Source organism: Papilio machaon, chromosome 7 (assembly GCF_912999745.1).
Source record: "Papilio machaon chromosome 7, ilPapMach1.1, whole genome shotgun sequence".
Lineage (NCBI taxonomy): Eukaryota > Metazoa > Arthropoda > Insecta > Lepidoptera > Papilionidae > Papilio > Papilio machaon.
Genome location: NC_059992.1, coordinates 8,015,074 through 8,034,966, shown reverse-complemented (window position 1 = coordinate 8,034,966; position 19,893 = coordinate 8,015,074). Strand labels below are relative to the sequence as shown.

The following is a 19,893-nucleotide window of genomic DNA, read 5'->3' as shown; positions in this document are numbered from 1 at the left end:
TCTAAAAACATCCATCCATCCATCTAAACACACGCGTACATATTAGTAAGATAGTAATATAGTAGTAGGATAATATAACCAAATAGTGACTAATTAAACTGTTTTTATTAAATAATATTCTCGATATTTTGATGTTTTAAATAATGAAACACTCAGACATGCGAAGATTGCAATTTAAAGACTTTGGTATGTTCTCCACATTTCCACTTCACACCAAATACATGGATATACTCGTAGCAGAATAACGAATAAATAATGTTGCCGCACTTTAGTCTACTTAAGCAGAATTTCAAGGAAAGTGACACTTTTGATTCCTAATAAATATATTTGTCAAGACCTCTCTCACAGATGCATATATTGATTAATTAACATATATATTTGATTCCAGTAAAAATCATATACTTTAATGTTATAATAGGTAATCTGTAAAGGCTTAACGATATAACTAAATGTAGGGCTAACGAAATTTATGTACCAAACACTATATTGCAATTGTGGCAAATTGTTAGGGCGGTTGACTCAACTATTAATTTATTAACGATTTATGTATTTATGTATTACTGGATATTTGCTTAGATTTGTTAGAAAGGACAGGATAATATTTACATGACGTTGAATAAATCTGTAAAATTGAATTAATTATTCACAATTTTTTAAATATATTTAGTTCATTTTTTTATAATTTCATCTGCAAAACGTTTTGAATAACAAGATGTTAAAACCGTTGTCCTTTATGCCGTAATATAATCTAGGAAAGGCAAACCGATGAGACTAAATGTCCGACGGTAAAAGTATCCGATTTCGTGAGGTAAAGCGTCGAAAATTTTTAAAATGCTTTCTTAACTAATTAATGTCAGATTCGTCGCAAGTACGGCGCCGACCGACCTCCGAAGTTTACATAGTGATGTTAATTTGCTAAACACAAAACTGTTTTTGTTATGATATAAAAACATGAATTAAAAACAATACATTTATGAGTTTTCAATATGAATATGTATAAATATAACGTATACAACTAGTAGTTTATCATTTCAGAAAACGACCAAAAAGGTTAGAAAAAATAAACTTTTTAACATTTATTTAAAAAAAAGTGTATCCTACTTAATAAAAAGATACTTTGAATAAGAACTATTTTCCATTCTATTTTATATAATCATCTATAGTTTTGTGTAACAGATGTGCTAAACTCGTTAAAAAAGTAATAAAAAAAATAACAAACTTATGCACTTAATATTGAAGTTTCTCACAATTTGATAAGCAATCGTAAATCAAGCACAATAAAGCACTTATACATGTAATTATTTGATAATAAAAAAGTTCACAAGCGGACAATGTTCAATTTTGCGTCGCTAAAGTACATAAGGCAAACAATAAGTACTTTAGTCGAAGCAACGTTGCTCACTTATTCAGGACTTAACAGAGCTGCTTTGCATTGAATATGATTGTTATCGATCGATGATTCGCATGTCGTATTAAGACGGGTCGCGATGGGCGGTAAACAGAGATTACAAACATTTTAAAATTAGAACCCTTATAAATTAAATGGACATCATAACAACAAAAAAGTAATGACATTGAATGTGGATGGCTATAAAGGTAAAGGAAGAACAAAGAAAGTATAGGTTATGCGTAAGAAGGGGATGAATTCAGATATGACGGCTGATAGAGATGTATTGAGGAGTAGTACATACTGTGCCGACCCTCCATAGGGATAAGGGCAGGTTGATGATGATAAATGGTTACTAAGGTCCACCCTTATCGTAGATTAAGATATTTAAGCTTTGAGTATTCAACAAGGAGTTCTTATGATTAAATAAATATAAAGGAAAATTTTAACTTAAGTCATAAAAGGCTATATCAGCAAGATATTTTATTAAAAAACGAGAAAAACACTTAATTTGAAATTATTAAACGGAAAATTATAACAATACGAAAATGTCTAGATAGAAAATTTAAAATAACATGGATGCTTTAAATCATTTATGATATTAACTTATTAAGGTTAAAAGTACTTCAAAATTATATTGCCATACTGAAATTTTGCGCGTGGGCCTCGGCCCGCTGATTTTATTTAACTTTCCTTCTTATTTTTATTACCGGCCAGAGTTAACACGTGAAATAAATTTCGTCAGTCGATTTATTTTATTCTTAATTCGAAAGAATTTAAGGATCGATTTATATTCGTGTTAGTTACATTTACAATCGATTTGAATCGAGATTTATGTACACTTGTAAGTAATCGATTTAGTTGGATAATCGTGTTACAGATATTTATAGTATGTCGAAAATATAGAGTTTTATCATAAACACTACTTCAGTATGATGGTAAAACGTCCATTGAAATTTAGTGATTATGTTACGTTCTACAATTCACTTTACAAATTAAAAACAAAACAAATTATGCTAAAAAAATAAAGTTAATAAGTTTTCTTTTTCAAATCTTGGTAATTCATTTAACTTAACAAAATAAAAATTGTGATTTTTTTAATGTACAAAATCGAGCACACAAAAGTATAAACAAAAGCTCCAAAAACACAAAACAGATTTATTTAATCTTCTTATCGCGATTTATTAACAACAAGAACAAAACACGACGCAGTTGAATGACGATTTTATGTTTAAACAAAATAACACGAAATGTAAAAGACCATCCCAAATTGTAACCAAAATTACTTTTCTTATAAAAATAATTTCCATGTTAACATCAACAGGTCAAACATTATTGTGTACAGATTTACTACAGATTTAACTCATGTTGCCTTTTTAAAACTCGTCCTATTTATTTTTGCATTATACATACTTAGTATGTTAAGTTGAAATTCCTTTAATGATGTATGAAATTTAATAAAATTAATATTAATCCTATTGAAATACGAAACAAAAATTGATAATTGTCACTTAATCTACAACAATATCCCATTTCAACTAAAATTACCTTAATAATGCCTAAAATAAAACATTAATTAATTTAAATCATGATATTTATAATAAGTTTAAAATAATAAATAATATACTTAAACTGTAACTTGAAACTTAAGTTACTTAGTTTATAATTGTCATTTTCTACTGACATATTACCGCATTTCAGTCATTTCACAAATGTACGAATTATATTTAACTTGACATATTATTCTTGTTTGTAATTGAGATTTCCTCTCATATGTAAAGAAACATTATTCTAAATAACCTTAATGTATTAAGTAAGCATTATGAAATGCCAATTAAAATAACGGTGACTTTAAAACTGTATCTAAAACTGGTAAATTACTCGTATAAAACCTCTCAACCTTTTAACCTCTTTAGAGAAAGATTTTAAAATCTACATTTTCACAAAAATTATGAAGTAAAACATTTGAATATCGAATTGTATTGAATTTTATATGTCTTAATAGTTTTTGCCCGCGAATCCACTAGAATTAAAAAAAACTTTATAAGTAGCATATGTGTTCTTCCAGACTATGTTCTACATCTGTGCCAAATTTTATCAAGACTGTTGAGCCGATCTATCGATACCTTCAAACAAACATAGATAATATTTGTAAGATAATAAAACTATACGTATGTATTATTAAATTATAGAAAATGTAACATAATTGAAAAATGTGTAGAGATTTAAATTCAATGTATGCATCTATGTATAATGTTAATATAGCAAATTATCAAATACTCTTTTAAAATCTTTAATAATATTTAAGAAATCATATGTTGTCCATAATAGTGTATATATTAATATATCCGTCGTTTCTCAGCCGTGTTCACCGCCTATCCAATTGTTCTCTATCTCTAAATTGTTATAACGCATTTTCCATTATATTGTGCGGTTCGAAACTATTCTCGGTTCGATTCCCGTTGGCCGCTCTTAGTGGTTTTTGTTCAGTGTTTCTTCAAATCATTTTCTTGTCAACGATTCTCCGTAATGATAGATAACTTAGAGGGGATATTCTCAAACGTATTTATTGTTCATTGTGTAATGCTGATTGTAATTTTTAAATAGTATTCTTTACTTCTAATAAAACCGCGACTTTGGTTAAAAACACTTGCCGATATGGTAGCTTACGCCCGACGGATTTAAAGAAAAATATAAAGAATACTTTAAATTTTACTTCTTTCATAAGAATTCAATTTTCAACATGGTTTTATTAATATGTATTCATCTTTTATATTTGAAGTGAAATTCATATATAGCTTGCAATATTTTTACTAAAAAATTATTCAACACGAACATACCGTACGCGTTGATGTCTTTTTTATGTCATTATTGTAATCATCGTATTGTAGATGGATTTGTGTCAAAACTAATCAAATCAGACGTTCGCTGATAACTAGATTTATACCATCTTGGAGTACAGGTTTAAATGTTTAAGACACTCATGACCACCATATGACGTTTTGTACTCTTCTATAAGTAACGTGAATAAATTTTAACAATTTCTACTATTTTGTATTGATTTTCATCACGAATTAAAATATTAATAAAGTACGACACTATATTATAATAACACAGGTGTATAATGAAACGAGAATAGAGGCGACGTTGAGAAACTCGAAGCTTTAACTTAGCCGAGCACTAACAACACGTCCAGCTAACTTTCCCGCTAAGCTCGCGCCCTAAGCTCCGTCGAAACATCGAAAGTGAACCAACCTCCAGAATCCTCAACACAACACAGTTTCGTTCACGAACATAATCAATTCCTCTTTTTTATCTCAACTTTTTTTTTTCGGAAATAGCCCGTAACAAGAACACTGATACACAAATGATTGCAATTTCTTTGTTATTAACACTACACTGCAATCCGAATACACGGTTTACGTTATGTTAAGAATGTCGACACTTTTAAGTTAACACTTTTGTTGAAAACGTGTTTTTGTGCGTTAAGTTTAGAGTCGCGACAGAGCGGCTGATCGCGGCCGAGACACCGAAGGCACTGGCGCGCCCGCCGCCCGCCGCGCCCCGCACCCCCGGGACGCTCCCCCCTCATAACAGGTTGTGCTTGGCGTTCGCATACCGTTTGAACGCCAATTTCGTAGCTCCTCTGGATAGGGACGCCTGATCCGCTCAGCCAATGATAAAAGATAAAGCCTTCGACAATTATATTACACACGTTCCACATATGATGTTGTATTTGTCTTTTTTTTAAGTTTTAATATATCATCCCACATGATTACATCCTAATTACATAACTCTAAACCACGTGCGTTACCTGTTGAACACATAAAAATTAAGTACTTGAACTGTACCTACATTCTTTTTCCGCCCATAAAGTATATTGTTGCTTAGGGTTGAATAAAAAGACTTAATAAAAATCCCTAACTTAAAAGATTTCATTTTCTACAAGTAAAAGATATCAACGCGTGCGATATGTAGTAAGGAGGTCAACGTAAAAACCATTCAATCATTTTTTCATGTATATTTCTCACAACTCATGAACAACTAATGTTTGCTTTTTTTTATAAGTTAAAATCTCAGCGAAAACTATTACTTACTTCCCGGATTATTCAACTATATTCAAGACTGCTAAAACACAATTTATCGACTCTAAATTTTCCCATATCTTGATTACCTTATTTCAATCTACATTTATGTAGATGTAGGATTATGTAGAATTACCCTACTTATAATTTCTCAAAAAAATTATAAACTAAACATCAAACCAAAGCATAACAAGCATGAAAACATTGAAAGTACAATTCAAGATGTCATCAGTACATACACTTAAGTTCTAAACTTACACGGCACCTTACTCTAAATGATGAAGATATTGCAAAAGGAGGAGCAAAGCTACGCCTGCGCCTGCGCGTGCGCGTGCAAGCACTTACATTGTTGTCCGCAATCGCGATACAGCGAGGCTTCAATTTAATTTACAATCACAGTTCTCTATTGTGATCGCGGGAAATATGCGGTGTAGCCACGTTACTTTTTAATATTACAACTAATTTTAGTTTTCACCAAATAATAAATTAGTTGATTAAAATTGCGAAAATTAGATGTATAAATTAGCTAGTATATATGTTACTATGACTAGTTTAACAAGGTTGGTGACAGGCAGGTGACCGGCCTTAAAAAATTAAGCCCAAACTTTAAAGTTTATAAAACCCTGTGCGCCGACCCCATGTGACTAGCATGATAATGACTATGATTATTATTCATCTCAAATGAATCATTTCAAATGACATTTCACCCCATGGATAGGAAATAAACGTCCTCGACTGTATGAAATACGAAAAACACATTGGTACGTTGCGGGTTATCTGAACCTGTAGATTACAAATCCGGTTTTTAACCACAGCGCCACCGACGCTCCATATGTATATATACTAACTGTTGCCCGCGACTCCATCCGCGCGCAATTTAAAAAAAAACTTAATAAGTAGCCTATGTGTTCTGACTATGTTATATATATATGACAAATTTTGTCGAAATCCTTTGAGTCGTTCTGAAGTTACCTTCCAACAAACATACATCCAAACATTCGCATTTATAATATTACTAAGATATATACATACTGATAGACTTGACACTCATTTATTTTTACATAACTTCCCGCTTGTCTGTGGCTCTATCTCTTGATATTGCATCTGAGCCTATCTTCTTTTATTATACAAATCAATGTTTGATTATTGTTGCCGCATTTTTAAACCACTGGACTAATATAGTGAACAAATTCTATAATTATTGACATGTTGATTGTTGCTTGTTTTATAAAACAATGTTTATTGGTACTTACCACATTTAGTACATAGATTTAAATTTTTCATCAGGATAAATTAATAATTTGTAATAAAGTTTTTCCAATTTGTAAAATAAAATAAAAAACTTTTATAAAACTTTAGACATTTATTTAACTAGATATAAATTGTAGATGGATCCAAATATATTAGTTTGATACTTTTATAATAAATTTACAGCTATTCTCTTTACTCACATTGTATTTAAGATGTTAACTGTTAGGATGTACAAAAAAAATTATATTACATAACCAAAAACCTAAAATAAAAAAAAAACATTTTAAGTAAAAAAAAAATATGAAGTTATTAACACACACAGTGCCACCAACTTGCTTTACAAGTTCATTTGAATAACTATTCCGAAGAACAAATGTGCTCCGGAGGCCTGTTGTGGAAGCCTTAATGTTATTTAGAATACAAAATTATAAAGCAACATTTGACTCTAGATTAGATGTCAAAGTTTTATGAAAAACCCAATTTATAGGTTATATCTATGAATTTAACTGAATGTGTTCAAAAATAACTGCACAATACAGTTAATAACCTGCATATCCATAACTATGTGAATTCACATTCAAACAACATTAAATTCAAAATTAAATGGTATATTTGGCCAATACATTGGCTGATCTTTATCAATTTCATTAATAAATTGTGATTGCATTGCAACTTCTATAGCCGATATTCTTTGCCAGCGATTACCATACAACTCTTTTAATTTTTGTTCCTTCTCTTCAGAAGTCTCTAATTTTTCTTGCGTTACATTTAATTCTTCTTGTTCATGTTTTGCTTTTAAAAGCTCTCTTTCCCTCCTAGCATCTTCTTTGTACTTCGCATTAGCCGCCAAAAACTGTATAAATTCCTCACTTACTTCAAAATCCATTTCATCATTACATTCTTCGTAAGTTTCTACCTCTCTCTCATTTTCACCCGACTCTTCATTTTCTGAACACTCGTTTGTCTCTATTTCAGAATTAACACAGTTATCATCAACATAATGATTCTTCCGAATGATATCATGCAAAACTTTATTTTCGTACTCTAAACCAATAGCCTTCGCCTTCCAATACGCTAGCTGGTGCTTCAATTGCCATGTTGAGGCCACAGCAAAATTTTCCGCCCATAAACTCATCGATATGGATAACTTTGAATTCTTTTTCCTTATATCTTTTCGGCCCGTTTTTTGATTACCACTGGTCTTTTTTTTACGTTTTCTTCGCGGTTTTTTCTGTCCTACCCCTGATTCACATTTATTTTGTTTGTCGGGCAATTGTTGTGACATCGTATAGGTTTTAAAAGCTGTCATGTGTCATCTGTCGTACGTGCACTTTGTCGAACCAAAGAGCATAATAAATGTCAAACTATCAATAACTTAGTTGACTTACTAACAACATAATATATCGCATACATAAACATTTCAAACAGAGATTTTGGTCTTCCATTTATTAAAAAGCACATTTTCCAGACTTGCGTTAATTATTTATAAAATTTAATGTATAAAACCTGTAGGTATATAAGTTTCATTTAATCGTATAAATTGAAGTAAATTTGAACTGCATATTGTATCTTTCTATTAGCTTCAAGATATTATTTTTTATAATTTCTCCAAATAAATGTGTTGATAACTTTATAGCTTCTTATTTATAGAGATCACTCTTGAATGAAACCTTAGGACATTTTCAGGATTTTCAACACTTTCCCAGTTTTGTTCTATATCATTCCCATCCATTAGACCTAAGATTAAAGTTTTATTATAATAGAAAGAAATATCAAAAGCATATTAATAAATTGAAAGTATATCCCTACATTGGATCACTATCGCATTTAAAAATAAATATGATATGTGGATTCATCACAAGATCAAAGGAGCAGATTTTGTTAAACCACTGACAAGTCACAGACATCATTAATTTTTGCTTTCTATAGCAGAGGTGGGCTAACATTTTATCTGTTAAACTTAACTCTCAAAACTGGTTTAAAATAAGTGAATACCAAACCTTCTTACACTTTTTAAAATTCGTAAAACACTTGCAACACACAATTAGAGTTGGTAGCACTGGTAGTCTCAAATATTTTTATAGGCTAAAGAACACCGATATCCAATGCCTTAATAAATTGAAAAAAAAAACAAATATATTATGACATTGACATATTGTGTATACTGCTGCTGCTGTCATAAAAAAATCAATAATATTGTTTATTGTTTTGGAAGATTTATAACTTCGTAAAACAATTTATATAACATGAATCGCTGCCGTACATGTTTAGGCAGTGACAAAGAGATGAGGCACGTACATACAAAAATTTCCATTTCTGGCGAAAGTGTATTATTGTCAGACATATTATTAAACTTTTATAGTTACAAGGTGATTATGAAAACATTTCATTAAATTTACCGAAACTTGTAAATATTATTAATCTAAGTATTTGTTCCAGGTCACTGAAGGTGCACTACCAGAGAATATTTGTATAAACTGTGTTCACCAACTTATATTGACTTACTCATTTAAAATCTTGATAGAGTCAAGTGCGAAAACATTGGCTGAAAGTAATGTATTAAATCCTACGAATGAACATTTTGAATCTAGTTTAGAACCAGATCATTACGATGTACCAAAACATCATAAAAAGAAAAAGTTAATGAAAATTAGAAAGTCCACAGTTAATTCTGAATGCCAGTCCAACAATCTATACTGTGTTGAATGTAAAATGATGTTCTATTCAGCTAAGGTCTTGCATGAGCACTGTTTAAAAAATCATCCTGTAAAAAATGTCATTGGCAGAGAATGTGAATATTGTAATGAGAAATTTGAAGATTTTCGTTCTTTAGTTCTACATAGAAAATTACATTTAAAACCATATTTATGTGAAAACTGCTGGGAAGGATTCTACAATGTTGAAGATTTGCAAACACATTTCTGCCAACCAAATATCAATAATAAAGATAAGAACAAATCTGATAAGGATTTGAGGCAGTGTGACCAATGTGGTAAATCTTATCCACCAAGCTACATTAGAATCCATATGTTAACTCATAGTAATGATCGTCCGTACAGTTGTAAATACTGTCCGAAAAGATTTAAAGTCCCCGGAGGTCTACATTCACATATTCTATGGAACCACAAGAGAGTTAGAAATCACAAATGCGAAGTCTGCAATGCTACCTTTATTTCATCAAGTTCTCGCAGTTCACATATCCGTAAGAGTCATCTAAAAGAAAAGAAATATGGTTGTGAAAGTTGCGGAAAGAGATTTTTCTCAAAGTCGGAATTGCAGCGACATTCTCTAACACATACTGGTGTCAAAAACTTTCACTGTCACTTGTGTGTCAAATCATACCAAACTAGGTATGGGTTGAATGTTCATTTAAAATCACATACGTCATGTAAATAATTGTGGATATTTGTTACTTTGAAATTAATTTTGTAAATGCAAAATAAAAACTCTAAAGATACAATATTCAATTCTAAATGTGAAACTAATTTAATTTGTTGAATTTACATATCATGAAGTTGAGATTTGATAAAGTTATGTAAGATGAACTTCCTTTAGATTTTCTTTCACTTTAATTTGATCTCAGTTAAATATTACACACACTATGTCCAACAAGTGTAGTAAAAATATTTTGACTTAAAAGCTCAGGCTCCGGTTGTGAGACCTCAAAGTACACTCATTACAATTATTCTAGTCATAACACCCTCTTCTAAACCAGTTTTCCTTTTTACCATTTGAAATTATATTATTATTAGTATTTCAAATATTTATAGTAATTATAAGTATAGTTTATAATATATTTAATAAAAAAAACTATTAATACTTAGTTTTATTAAATTCCCCAAAAAAGGTATTCACTTCATCTATATAAAAGAAAGTCGTGTTAGTTACACTATTTATAACTCAAGATCGGTCGAACTGATTTAGCTGAAAATTGATGGGGAGGTAGCTTAGAACTAGGAGACGAACATAGGAACTTTTTTATCTTGTGTGCATTTTTTTTTATTCCGCGCGGACGGAGTCGCGGGTAAAAGCTAGTATTAGATAAATGTCAAATAAGATAGCACTCAAAGGGTTAAAATAAAAAACGTCATCATATATGTTTGAATTTAATTTAAAAAACAATTTTAATTTCTTCCCTATAAAATTACAAGTAAATTTATTAAGTATGTCTGGATAAATGAACTGTGAAATTGGACAAAAAAATACTATATTACAAATTATAAAAGAACCAAACAAAATCAAAAACTAAACTACTACTAAACTAAACACTGAAAAATAAAGTGACAATTAACACATTTAGGGTTAAATAAGTAAGAGAATGAATAGAGCTATAATACAAAAATACAAACTGGTTTTGATTCGTAAAAAATTGACGATAATGCACCATATTTTAAATATCTAAATATATATAATTCTATAAAACATAATCTTATTTCTATCACAATTTTGTCAGTGCAAATAGATTAATTACTTTGTTTATCCTCAGGATTTCAATTTAATACATTACAAGCCATTACGATTTTTTGTTGTCTAAGAAGACGTAAAAAAATTCTGTGGCATTCAAAGTGTTAACAATAATATACAAATCTCTATTAAAATTAATATCTACCAGTTGGATGGAATTAAAAAAAAACAATATAATTCAACGAATAATGAAATTTAAAAATGCTACAATTAATTAAAAAACTACTTCGTTGCGTTTTTTTTTTATAAATTGATGAGAAAATTACAAAATGGCAAAGATTATGACAAGAAAGAGTACCTTTTAAAATGAAATTTTTTATTCCGGTTCAACACCAGTGGCATAAATATATTTTTTATAAAGCGTGCTATAGAAAATTAGAAAAAATATCACTCTGTAGTTTATATCAAGCTTTGTATTGTATATAATGTTATATACAAACATTTACACTTGTACTAGGCCAGTAAAGCCCACACAGTTTTTGTTACAATAGATATTTGCATTCCATTATATTCGAGTGTAACCTGCAATAGAAAAGAATAACTTTATTGTTATCTTAGAAAAAATAATTTACAAAGAAAAAGCATAAAACTTGGTACCAACCTAACAAAATAAAAATTAAATATAGTTATACAAACTAATATGGTCCGTTAAGGAAAGCGTTGTTATTGGTTAGTTTTGTCAGAAAATTTAAACAAAGTAAATGACACAAATAACATAATGATTATTATAGTTTCAACTAGCTGTCGCCCGCGACTCCGTCCGCGCGCAGTTAAAAAAAAATGGGGGGGGGGGTTATGAAAAATAGATGTTAGCCGATTCTCAGACCTACTCAATATGCTCACAAAATTTCATGAGAATCGGTCGAGCCGTTTCGGAGGAGTACGGTGACGAAAACTGTGACACGAGAATTTTATATATTAGATTGTGCTAACCAGGCCAGATAAGTCTGTCGCACTATATGCTATAACTTTTTTTTTTTAAATTATAATTAGATAGAAATCAATGCTTATAAATACTAAATTACTTGTGTTAGTTCATTGGATTATAACTAGATAATATATCAAAATAAAACTGCATAGATTTGAAATATATATTTTTTTAAATCTACTCTTGGTGCTAAAAGATACTAAGGTTATTGCTACTCAGAACTGGGACATTTTCAATGCTTTGGCTTCTAAGAAATTGGTCTCTTATTTTTTTTTTGTAGTACTATTTTATAAAACTAACTAAAATTAGTTAAATAATAATTTTAAAAACGCACAATCTTTTAGAAAATCATATTTATTACATTTAAATAGATTAATTATTACAAAAAAATACGAGCTATGTTAGGAAAATGTTATTTACAAAGTGCACAAAAAATATCTATTAAGGTTTTTTTTCAAACACTAAATAAAAAACTACAAAGATAATATACTGTGGATGAAATAGGAAAGAACTACAAAACAGTAAAAATCTGTATTTAAGCAATAACATGCAAAAAAAATTGAACAATTCACAAAAAATAAATAAAAAAATTACCATCTTAATTTTTTTTTACAGAGAACTCCAAATATAAGTTATTTATTTATGTTAAATTAAATAATTTGACCGATATAGATAATTTTAAAGTACATTTAATTTATATACGAAGCATATACATTATCATGTATATTGTGAATCGTTCAAAATGACATACAAAGCACATACATACAAAAATATATACATATATAATCAGAGAGAGTAATAATCACCGCTCTCAGAAATTCATATCAAGGCCTATCTGATACATAACTTCATCTGCTTCCGGTGTAAAGAGAACACGTTGGTCTGTGCCATTACCATTTGTGGTAGCGTTACTTCTAGAAGTTTCTTTCGTTCTAGAACATTCTGCTTTCGGACTAGCTTCTTTTTCTTCTGTTTCAGAGTGACTGTCTTCTGTATATGACCTTCCGATGGTAGGAAGACCTAGTATGACTCGGATCTGGTCTGTTAAGTGAGGTGCTGATACTATTTGATGGTAAATGCCTTCCGCTGTGCTCAGAATTTTGTCAACGTCCAACCTCATTGACAAGTCATTGACATGCTGAAAAAATAATATTATTAGTGGCTACTATAATTTTCATTATTATATTAGCTGTCGCCCGCGACTCCGTCCGCGCGGAATTATATTTGATGCAAATTAAATTAAATTAAAAAAATAACTTACTTTTAAAACTTCAGTAAATCCATAATCCTTGCCTATTAAAATATCTTTCTCTGTATCGAGAATGGCAACACATATCAATAAATGGAAATTAGCGCATGGCAACCCCGTCCAGAGCACTTCCCACAGCCTGAAAATTGAAAAAATATTTTTTATTATAAAACAAGATTTGGTGCAATTATTTTTGTTCAGCGAAAAAAATTAAAAAAAAATTAAATACTACGTTACGTAACATCTTTTTTTAAACATTATAATATTAGGTCCTTACATATGAAATTGGGGTTTTTCGTACTGGCCACTTTAATCACGAATTTCTCCTCTTTGGTAAGGAATTCCAAATTCAAATTTGTACAGCTATAGACTCATGTATTTGTGGTTCGATGACCGTCATTCATTTGTTTTTTTTCTTCTGTTTTTTCTGTTTGCGTCACTCATTTTACAAAATGGAAAACTTAAAATATCGCATTATTTACGAGTACGAGTTCCGCCGTGGCACTAGTGCTGCGGAACCGACTCGAAGGGCGAATGATGTGTATGGCGGTCGTGTTGCAAAAGAAAACACAGTTCGTTTTTGGTTCCAACGTTTTCGTTCTGGAAATTTCAATCTGCAGAACAAGCCCCGTGGACGGCCTGAGACTCAAGTTGATAATGAAGAGTTGAAGGCTATTGTGGAAGCGGATCCATCGCAAACCACGTCCGAGTTAGCTGCAGGCTGCGATGTTAGTGATAAAACTGTTTTAATTCACTTGACAAAATTGGGAAGATTAAAAAGCTTGAAAGGTGGGTACCTCACGAATTGACTGAAGCAAACCGGCAAACGCGCGTCGACTGTTGCGTTACATTACTAAACCGGCACAATAATGAAGGTATTTTAAACCGAATCATTACCTGTGATGAAAAATGGGTTCTTTACGATAATCGGAAGCGCTCAGCGCAATGGTTGGATCCTGGTCAGCCAGCCAAATACTGCCCCAAGCGAAAATTAACCCCAAAAAAGTTACTTGTAAGCGTTTGGTGGACTAGTGCCGGTATTGTTCATTACAGTTTTCTCAAATCTGGCCAGACTATTACGGCTGATGTCTATTGTCAGCAATTGCAAACCATGATGGAAAAGCTAGCGGCTAAACAACCTAGGCTGGTCAATCGCTCCACGCCACTGCTGCTTCACGACAACGCTAGACCACACACTGCGCAACAGACGGCTACTAAATTAGAAGAGCTTCAATTGGAAAGTCTAAGACATCCTCCGTACTCCCCGGACCTTGCTCCAACAGATTACCATTTTTTTCGAAATTTGGATAACTTCTTGCAAGGGAAAAAATTGAACTCCGATGGGGCAGTCCAAATCGCCTTCAAAGATTTTATTGATTCCCGTCCGACTGTTTTTTTTTAATAAAGGGATCAATGAACTATCTATGAGATGGCAAAAGTGCATAGAAAATAATGGTTCATACTTTGATTAATTAAATATATTATATTAAAAAATATTCGACTTTTTGTTCCTCCCATACAAAACGCCAATTTCATATGTAAGGACCTAATATTTTATTTTGTTTATAAAATACAAAATTACATAACATAAGATGTATTTTTGTAACAAATATTGACTTTATTTTCTATTTTTTTTACTCTATATACAATTATCTCATTTATTTATTAGTCATTGAAACAAGATAATTACACTGACCTCATGATATCTCTATGCGAGAACTCCCGTTTGAACCAAACAAGTAGCCATCGGAAGCAGAAATACATATTGCCAGAGTCTTTCTGTGCGAGATGCTGAGCCAGCTCGGGGCTGGCAAACGTCAGCAGCTGCTGGAGGTGCAACAGCTGCTGTTTCATACCCGCCTGATCCATATCGAAGTTAGGCGCCTGGAATTTTTACATTTATCACTTACAATCATCTTACAACTGATCAATGCATAATTTTTTTTTTAAATATAAATAGGGAGAAATATACCGGTAAAGGTAGGCCTAGGAAGAGATGGATGGTTTGAAAGGTGACATCAAGAAGGGGATGACAATGGAGATGATGGCAGACAGATTGATGTGGAGGACGGAAACTTGATGCACCGTCCCTACGTAAGTGGGAAAAGGTTGATCTTTTCCTTGAGGAGATGATGATAAATATGGAGAAATATCAAAAACACACGAATACTCGGAAGAATAATACAAGCAAATAATAATTATTTGATATATGAAATAAAAAAGCATACGTTGGGATGATAAGGTCTTTTTGATCTCGGATAAAATATAGAAGAAACGTTAGTTTTTCTACACCACACATATCTAGGCTTACTATTATTATTAATACGAATGTTTATTTTTATTTGAAGGTATGTCCGGAACGGCTCAACAGATCTTGATGAAATTTGGCACAGATGTAGAATTTAGTCTGGAAGAAGACATAGGATACTTATTAAGTTTTTTTTTAAATCCACGCGGAAGGAGTCGCGGGCGACAGCTTGTTAAAGATAAATTACTACTTCATGTGGTAGTTTTATTTATGTTAGTAAACTATTTGTGTAAAAGATTACCTCGCACTGTACTTACAATCTTCTCCATGAAACCGGCAAAACACCAAAAGCTATCCACTTCATTGCCTAATAATAATAATAATGGCGCCAAAATATCGCTCATTCCTTGTACATAACCTAAATCAAAATTGTACATCACATATGTCATTAAAATATCTTGAAGCACAATTAAATTTGGATTATTCTCTCCGGCATAAAATGGATGGGTTCGATCCGTTCTATTAACATCTTTCTCAACTAAACTCTTCCTCTCTCTGTACTCTGAGAACCTCGACTCCTGTCCTTCGGTCATTGACCTCCATTGTAACTTCATAGAGAAATATTCCTCCGTCTTACGTCTTTGTAGATTTTTTATCTCCGAATGAGTCATTGTCCATGGATAATAATCTAATAAATATTTCCACACTGAATGACGTATGGAATGTGCTACACCCTGGAAATAATTAAAAAGAATATTAATAATCAATGTTAATAATGTTAATAGACACCAGTAATAACATTTGTTGCACGAATTGGCCTCGCTTAGTGAAATACCACAACCACACAGAAGACAGACGTCAAATGGAAGTAATTCCGCGTACAGTCTGATGAGTGTGGGGCCAGAGGCCTTATCTTAGTCCTCTTTCCCTTTCAACCCTTTTCTTATAAGGAAAGGATGGGAAGGAGAGGTGGATTTGATGGAGGAGGAGATGCATAGGAAGGTTAAATATAAATCTCTTTTTTGTGCGTCTCCTCCTTCGTCGTTTGAAGGTAGGCAACGCATCTGCATCTTGTTCGTTTGCCACCTTGAAATATAAAAAAAAAACAATTTTACCTATATTTTTGAACTTTGATACAATGAGTGCTAAACACTTTATTTTATTGAAATGGAACTTATAGCAAAATTATTTAAATGTTTACATTTATGTAAAACTATTTTAAAAAAGGTGTACTTACCCCTCTAAATATAAGTTGTTTGACTCCCTCCACTTCTGTCACTCGACCATCAGTGTCTTGTAAGCCATCCCATTTCTCCGTTGATAATGGTGTGCCTCTAAAATGAAAATATATATGTAAATAGTAAAAATAGGGTCCAAGAACATCCTGTACAGCTGATAATGAAATACAGTATGATGGGCACTGATGACAATTAACCGCTGGTCCACTGTAGTGTTGGCAAATAGATGAAACCTCTGCGCCTAGACAAATTACAAACAAGCAGCTTTCAAGATTGCTAAGTGACATATAAAAGGAAAAACCAGCTTATTTTTTAACTGTAAAAAAAATAATCTATTCAATCAAACCTGGGAATACAAGGTCTTGGTGGTAGAGTGGGTTTAACACTGATGACTTCGTATTCATCACTCCTAGTGACCGCTGTACTATCCTCCATTGCACTCATACTCTTTGTCAATAGATCAGCTACTTCTTCTGACACATCTCGTTTGCCATTCAAAGCCTCATTACCGTAATACACTGCAATTTGTTGATACATTACCTAAATGTTAAAGTTAAGGGAATACTAAATTATAACAGACAATAATTGTTTTTTTTTTATGTAATAACATTAACAGTTATTTAAATGATATGAGAAATTATTGTTGGTAAAAATAAATAATTTGTGGACAAGGTAAAATGTTCAAAAATAAGTTATGAAAACTAATTACTTAGACAACATTAACTAATTTAATGGTAATTGAACTTTAAGCTACTATATGTACTACTGAGGAAACTAGCGGTGTTCCAACTATAAAGCAACACTTGTTTCAACATTAACAGCTTTTAAATGTGTCTGTACAAAAAAAGGTGGTTGAGTGGAACACAATAACTTTTTAATATTATGCCATTGTTTGTGCAACTCTACTACCTAAATGGTTATTTTGTAAAATGGGGTTGCATGAAATGAGGCAATTCTTTTGTAAGTGGAACACCGCACAGAGCTCTGATTGTACCTACACTATATGTTTTACAGTATGAATGTTAATTTTAAGAAAATATAAAACAATTTTAAATAGATAAAAACATTATGATGATGCTATTTTCAATGGAATCTATCAAACCTGAGATATAACTCACCACTAGCACTTTCTGTACAGTGTTTGCAATTAAACAAAAAGTATTAATTACTCAAGCCCCAATAAACAAAAGCCCCATAAAAAAAAACACCAAATTATTTTTTCTATAAAGTTCCTGAGAAGTTAGTGTTTTTAAAAAATACTTCATATAACATGGATAGTTATTTATATATAATATACTTACCAATATCAGTAAGTTTTGAAAAAGCCTCCATAGTAGTTTCATAAGGTCTTTGTCTCAAATTTGATACCAAACTCCAAACAACATCAGTAGGATTCTCAGTAAATATTTCTAGTTCCGCAAAAGACTTGTTCAAAACCTGTGTTTCTCTGTTTGGTTCCACAACTATGTATGTATTTTTATCATTTCTCGCTTTTGCTGTTTTGACGTGATTCTTTAGGTATGCTACAAAGATTTCTGCGTTCCCATGTTGGAAATAAAAGGACATCTGCCAGGTACCAGGTTTGGTGGAGAATTGCATCTGCTGATTGTTTCTAGAGACACGGAATGTTTTTAGTTCGCTCAATGGTATTTTTATTATTCGCGCTCTTAGGGTTGCATAATCCGATGTCATATTTCCACTTAGAGTTCGTTGACGACGACCTAAAATATCGGACATTATTTCATGCAATTTCTTTTTAATCACACCAAAGCAAAAATACTGATTGAATTAACAAAACTATTATTCTAATAAGAACAATAGTTTATATAACATTAATTTAAAAACAGTTCCGAAACTAGTCGGTGTAATCAGCAGATGATCAAATGTGAGTTAAGCCAATCTAAATTAATTTATTAATATGTCTCACGGAAGTTTAAACAATTTAAGAACATTCACACTACATTACAATTTTTATAAAAAGTAAAACAACCAAACACTTATTTAATTTATTTAAAAATATTATTGTACATATTAATATAAATTAAGTATTTGTTACATAAATATTATACTGACCAATAGTATTAACAACTGCCCACTCCTGATCCTGTGTGTCGGAGTCAATTGTGATCAAATCATTTGGTCTCCATTCTATGTATTTAGTACTATCAGCAATCTGCACTATACAGAGCATGCCAATAGAGTTCAGCTCATTAATTGAACGGCCAATACATGACTTAAGCAATACTCCATCCTGTGTAAACAGATCCTGAAACATTTATCGTTATAAAAAATTGCGAAGTAAAACTTTGGGGTACAAACTTTTTAAGGAAATTGTGAGAAAAGATGTACATGAAATTTAACTCAGTTACAATGTGGAGAAGTCCTTAAAGGTATTTATAGCAAAAAAAAAATCATTCAATCATAATTAATCACATACTGGCTACAAAAGCTAGTGCAACAAACAAAGAGGGTATTGCAAAATGATTATTTTCGTTTTGGTTGGGTACTTTATAATTATTTTTTCTCAAACTAGAAACTAACACATATACATCATTATAATGTAAATTTATAAATAGTCATGTTCAAAAGTTATAAATATTACGAATCGTAAACAAATAAACCACAGCACTATGACATGATGTGACGCAGTTTCCATGTTATGAAAAATTTCCTTAATTAAAGTACATATCGATCTAGCGCCGATAAACTACAAGGTCAGAATTATGTGGCAAAACTAAACAATAATTCTATTGAGGAAGAAGTTGCTTACTTTACACTGCTCGGGAATATCTTCAGCGGAACTCGAAGACATTTTGTTTACAACACATAAATCAAAGGAAGTTTAAATGAAAACCTCATGTAATTCGCTAAACCACTTATTGCCAATTTAAATCCATATTTTATATTATTATTTTTGTGAATGGTAAACAATGGAGCATAGTTTAAAGGAAAAGAGTAAAAAAAAAAACTATTGGAATAATTATATCGTAGACAGACTGCTAAGGTTGCTATATTCAGTTATGAATTTTAATAACCAAGAAAT

General features: G+C 31.3%; 4 protein-coding genes across 6 annotated transcripts in view; 1 reads left to right on the top strand and 3 right to left on the bottom strand.

Annotated features, from left to right (window-relative positions):
- Positions 1-4,909, bottom strand: part of LOC106712217 (protein dachsous) — a 234,886-nt gene extending 229,977 nt beyond the window's left edge. Inside the window, exon 1 of the mRNA XM_045678745.1 lies at positions 4,643-4,909. The gene's annotated coding sequence lies outside the window, so the exon portion shown is untranslated. The remainder of the gene's footprint in view (positions 1-4,642) is intronic.
- A 2,122-nt stretch (positions 4,910-7,031) lies between these two features.
- Positions 7,032-8,026, bottom strand: LOC106719385 (gem-associated protein 8). The gene has a single exon (XM_014513722.2). The coding sequence runs from the start codon at positions 8,006-8,008 to the stop codon at positions 7,301-7,303; it is 708 nt and encodes a 235-aa protein (XP_014369208.2). The 5' UTR covers positions 8,009-8,026; the 3' UTR covers positions 7,032-7,300.
- A 940-nt stretch (positions 8,027-8,966) lies between these two features.
- On the top strand, positions 8,967-10,119 carry LOC106719485 (zinc finger protein 878-like; the record flags this gene model as incomplete). The annotated part of the gene is made up of 2 exons (XM_045678665.1): positions 8,967-9,092; positions 9,163-10,119. Coding segments are annotated over 2 exons (1,083 nt in total), but the record flags the coding sequence as incomplete, so codon positions are not given.
- A 1,436-nt stretch (positions 10,120-11,555) lies between these two features.
- Positions 11,556-19,814, bottom strand: LOC106719386 (TBC1 domain family member 15). 3 transcript variants are annotated; one of them, XM_045678531.1, is made up of 10 exons: positions 19,621-19,814; positions 18,924-19,116; positions 18,152-18,571; positions 17,197-17,368; positions 16,850-16,946; positions 15,930-16,346; positions 15,061-15,248; positions 13,377-13,503; positions 12,963-13,253; positions 11,556-11,709 (listed from the first exon to the last, which is right to left on the bottom strand). In XM_045678531.1, the coding sequence occupies exons 1-10, from the start codon at positions 19,660-19,662 to the stop codon at positions 11,641-11,643; spliced, it is 2,016 nt and encodes a 671-aa protein (XP_045534487.1). In that variant the 5' UTR covers positions 19,663-19,814; the 3' UTR covers positions 11,556-11,640. The 3 variants fall into 3 exon arrangements, with proteins under 3 accessions (XP_045534487.1, XP_045534489.1, XP_045534488.1); XM_045678533.1 differs by having other exon boundaries at positions 13,010-13,253; XM_045678532.1 differs by having other exon boundaries at positions 11,633-11,709; positions 12,922-13,253; positions 19,621-19,813.
- Positions 19,815-19,893: the final 79 nt, after the last annotated feature.